We start from the raw sequence: 4,040 nt of genomic DNA on the forward strand, positions 1-4,040 counted from the left end.
TCCATCCTGACTCCAGGGCCTCCTGCTGGCTGTTAGTGGTACTGCAGGTTCTGTTGGGTTGTGACCACCGCTCTGCGTGACTGTGTGTGTGTGTGTGTGTGTGTGTGTGTGTGTGTGTGTGTGTGAGAGAGAGTCTCACCCGCTCCTTGTAGTAGAAGGAGGAGATGGAGACAGTGTCCTTGTCGGACCGGGTCGGGCTGCCGCTGTAGAGCCGCAGCGTGTTCTGGGACTCGGAGCGCATCTTCATCGGGGTCAGAACCCCGCTGTGGTAGGCGGACAGCGCCGACAGGGACCTGAGGGAGAGAGGACGGCCACTCAACATCTGGACCTTGTGGTTCTGATTCCCAGCCAATCTCTCCTTGCAGAAGCGGCCCGGCCCAATCAGGACCTTCCAATCGGACAGCTGGTTCCGCCCGGTCCTCACCTGGGCGTGGGCTCTGTGGGCGGGGCCGAGCGGTGCATGGTGATTGGTCGGGTGAAGTAGACCAGGCAGCCGGTACCACAGAACCGGGCTCCGGAGGTCCGGGGGAACGGGATGTTGGCGTCCTGAAAGGAAAGCGGTTGTTACGGCGATGAAGAGCGGGGAGCGGGCAGTGGGCGGCGGGCAGCGGGCGGCGGGCGGCAGGAAGTCACCTGGTAGGAGCCGTAGGTGTTGGTGACCCGGGGAAACGCCTGCAGGGACGGAGCCACGGGATTGGACAGGACAAACGGGCCGGACGCCGGACCGTCCTCCTGGGTCTGATGGACAGAGACAAAATGCTGAGGATGGCGCCGCCCGGTTCTGACCTGGTTCTGACCCAGTTCTGACCCAGTTCTGACGCTCTCACCATGTCTGACTCCAGGCAGGAGACGAGCTGCCGGACGCACGGCTCCAGGCAGTTCTGGTTCCGCTTCACCTTCTGCAGAGACGTGTCCATCAGGACCTGGACACAGACAGCTGGACTCAGGTTCTGGTCCACACCGGGCCCTGTCCGGGTCCAGTCTGGTTCTGGGCCCCCCAAGATCTGCTGAAGGCATCGGTGAGGTTCTGCGGTGGGTCAGGTAAGTGGACCGGACCAGACTGAACGGACCCTCATCACTCAGGAGTTCAGGCTTCTGTTTGTTCTGACAGAACGGTTCTGGTCCTGGTGCATCAGGACCAGCTGATCCCTTTGGGCCAGCCGGTTCTGGTCCTGTGCCATCACTGACCTTCTGGATCTTGGTCTTCATGGCGGAGGGGATGGTTGTCGGGGCGACGAACTGGAAGGAGGGCGCGGCGTTGTTGGGGTACTGGACCGGAAAGTTGACCACCAGGTGGACCCGCTGGCCGCCGAAGTGGGCCGACACCACGCAGCTCCGGTTCCGGGCGTCCATCTGGGGACAGACGCACAACCGGGTCAGTCAGCTGGCGGAACGGGCCGGCAGAACCGGGCTGAGGACGAAGCCTCACCTCTACATTGACGTTCCGGATCTGCAGGTTGACCAGGGAGAACTCCTGCTGCAGAGTCTGGGCCAGACCAGAACCGGCGGTCGGATCCGGACGGCTCACCGCCTGACCTAGGAGGAGAGGTCAGAGGTCAGGCTGGACCAAACCTTGATGTTCAACCTTTGACCTTCGGCCTTTGGGTGACAATCTGCCCTGAGACGGAAACATTCAGCTTTCAGCTCCGCCACAGCAGAGACCCGGGTCGGCCCAGATTGTCTTTCCTATGCCAGCCGGGTCGGCCACATGACGGAGGAGCACTTATCTGGACCTCAGGACGGTTCCCTCCTGATGGTCGGGTCGACCCGGTTCTACTGGAACCAGAACATTTAACATTTTCGGCTGGTGTGGGTCTCAAATGCTTCGAGGACCTGTTCTGCTTCTGGTCCAGTTGATGGTTTGTTGGACCAGAACCAGACCCAGACCTGGAGCTCTGGGTTCTGCTCCAGGTCTGGACTGTCCCCTGTCGGCTGATGGTCCAAGGTCACATCAGCCGACGTTCTGGAACAGTCAAATTCTGTTCGTACCCTGCGGGCCGTCCGAAGCTGGATCCCCGCCCTGCTGTGTGCCCAGGGATTTCTCCGTCTCCACGGCGATGGACACGTCATCCATCAGCTCGTCCACCAGGTCGCTGACGCACAGCTGCAGCGGGAGACACGGAGCAGCCAATCAGAGCGCGGTGACGCCTCGTCCAGCTCTGATTGGCCGCCAACCGACCTTCTGCAGCTGAGGTTCCACCCTCCAGATCCGTAGCGTCTGATCTCGGGACCAGGTCACCAGCTGGAAGTCCCTGGACCCTGGGGGACAGGAGACACTCAGACTGTTTGCCCCAGGCTGTCTGAGGGGGCGGCAGACTGGGGGACGCTCACCTTCCTTCTGGGGACGCCACTGGAACTCCAGGACGACGTCATCATGTCCAACAAAGGCGTGGACGGGACTGTTGAGGTCCAGAATGCTCCACAGCAGGAGACTATTCTCCCGCCGCAGCTGAGGGACCATGACGGTGACGAGACCGCTGGAGAACGGCTGGGGACAGACGGGGACAGGGTGAAACAGAGGGACGTGGGCACAGACCGAGACATAGACGAGTGTGTCTCACCGTGTAACGGGCCTTCCACACCGGCACCTGGCAGGACAGGACGCTCAGGTACTTCCTGGGCTGCCGGTAGTCCCAGAACTGGGGACAGAAGGGAAAGGGTGTCTCATCAGGACGCCGTCCTGATGAGACATTTAGGACAGCGTGTCCTCACCCTGACGGAGTTGTCCTGGCTGGACGTGGCGAAGACGAACTCGTTGTCTCGGTGCCAGTCCAGGCCGTGGATCTTGGACAGGTGAGCGGCCAGGTACTCCACCGCCGTGTTGGGTTTCTGTGGAGACAGGAGGACAGGTCAGAGTTCATCCAGCTGCCAGACCCATCCCAGAACCCGCAGGACATCTCACCCTCTTGTCCCAGATGCGGACATCTCCGTCATGGCTGGACGCCAGCAGGTGTGGGTTCCTCCGGTTCCATTTCACCTGGGCGGCTCCGGCTGGAGGGACAGTGGGACAGGGGACAGGGACGGTGGGACAGGCACAGTGGTCAGCAGTGTGTTCAGGGAACTTGGGACCGTTTTAGGCTGAGGACTCACCAACAGCAGACAGCGCCACCGTGGGTTTGCGAGTGTCCCTGTGGAGACGGACAAAGAGACATGAGGACAACAGGTCCAGTGTCTTCTGAGACCGGTTCCGGTCCGTTCCCGGGTTTTCATTCTACCTGGTGTCCCAGATGTAGATGTAGGTGTCCACTGAGCTGGACACCAGCAGCTCCGGGTCGAACCAGGACCAGTCCAGGTCGCTGCCGGGACAGACACAGTGAGTCTCACCTGTCCCCACCTGTGGACAGGTGTGGTTGCTTTGTGTCTGTCACCTGATGACCCGGGTGTGTCCCTGCAGGGACGTGTGAGTCTCTCCACAGCCGTCCCTCCAGGAGTACAGGTCCACTCGCTGGTTGCTCTGGAAACATAGGAGGAACATTCAGGACCTGGACCCCAACGTCCCACCCAGTCTAACATGGCAGTGGCAGCATCATGCCTGGATGTGACTTCATGAAATGGTCGGAACCATAAACAGCCGGGGATTCATTCATCAATCAATCATCCAGTAATGGTTCAGAGCCTCCAATAAAAACCTGTTTGGACCGGACCGGATCGCAGCAGAACTCACCGAGGCGGCGAAGATGTGAGCCTGGGACCGGTGCGGGTTCCACTGGACCGTCCCCACGTCCCACTTACTGTGGCGACCCATCTTACGGGACGGCTCAGACGGAGCGTCCAGGTTCACCAGGTAGAGGGAGCGCCGGCTGGACGGGGACAGAGAGACGGACAGGGGACAGCAGCTGGTGATGTCAGACATTGAACATGATCTTATAACAGAGACAAAGATCATGTCACTGGTTCCGCTGGTTCCAGCTGGCTCCGTTGGTTCCGTTGTTTCAAACTGGTTCCGTTGGTTCCACTGGTTCCGCTGGTTCCAGCTGGTTCCGTTGGTTCCGTTGTTTCAAACTGGTTCCGTTGGTTCCACTGGTTCCGCTGGTTCCAGC

At 60.4% G+C, this 4,040-nt stretch overlaps 2 protein-coding genes across 3 annotated transcripts in view; both read right to left on the minus strand.

The window, feature by feature from the left end:
* Positions 1-4,040, minus strand: part of wdr59 (WD repeat domain 59) — a 22,323-nt gene that overhangs the window by 10,544 nt on the left and 7,739 nt on the right. The gene's annotated exons all lie outside the window — the stretch shown is intronic.
* On the minus strand, positions 421-3,888 carry LOC103132344 (WD repeat-containing protein 59-like). The gene is made up of 15 exons (XM_016667332.1): positions 3,665-3,888; positions 3,369-3,454; positions 3,216-3,296; positions 3,091-3,128; positions 2,903-2,991; positions 2,713-2,829; positions 2,562-2,639; positions 2,332-2,488; positions 2,180-2,259; positions 1,990-2,104; positions 1,430-1,536; positions 1,189-1,353; positions 828-923; positions 634-738; positions 421-546 (listed from the first exon to the last, which is right to left on the minus strand). Exons 1-15 carry the CDS (start codon positions 3,884-3,886, stop codon positions 421-423), a joined length of 1,662 nt encoding a protein of 553 aa, XP_016522818.1. The 5' UTR covers positions 3,887-3,888.

This window comes from Poecilia formosa, unplaced genomic scaffold (assembly GCF_000485575.1).
Source record: "Poecilia formosa unplaced genomic scaffold, Poecilia_formosa-5.1.2 Scaffold1005, whole genome shotgun sequence".
NCBI classification, from domain to species: domain Eukaryota; kingdom Metazoa; phylum Chordata; class Actinopteri; order Cyprinodontiformes; family Poeciliidae; genus Poecilia; species Poecilia formosa.

Excerpts from the sequence above, each read along its gene's own strand:
- LOC103132344 (XM_016667332.1), bottom strand. The coding sequence starts at position 3,886 with ATGATCTTTGTCTCTGTTATAAGATCATGTTCAATGTCTGACATCACC. Across the intron at positions 3,297-3,368 it reads GGACACACCCGGGTCATCAG|CGACCTGGACTGGTCCTGGT; the intron begins GTGACAGACACA and ends CTGTCCCGGCAG. Across the intron at positions 547-633 it reads ACACCTACGGCTCCTACCAG|GACGCCAACATCCCGTTCCC; the intron begins GTGACTTCCTGC and ends CTTTCCTTTCAG.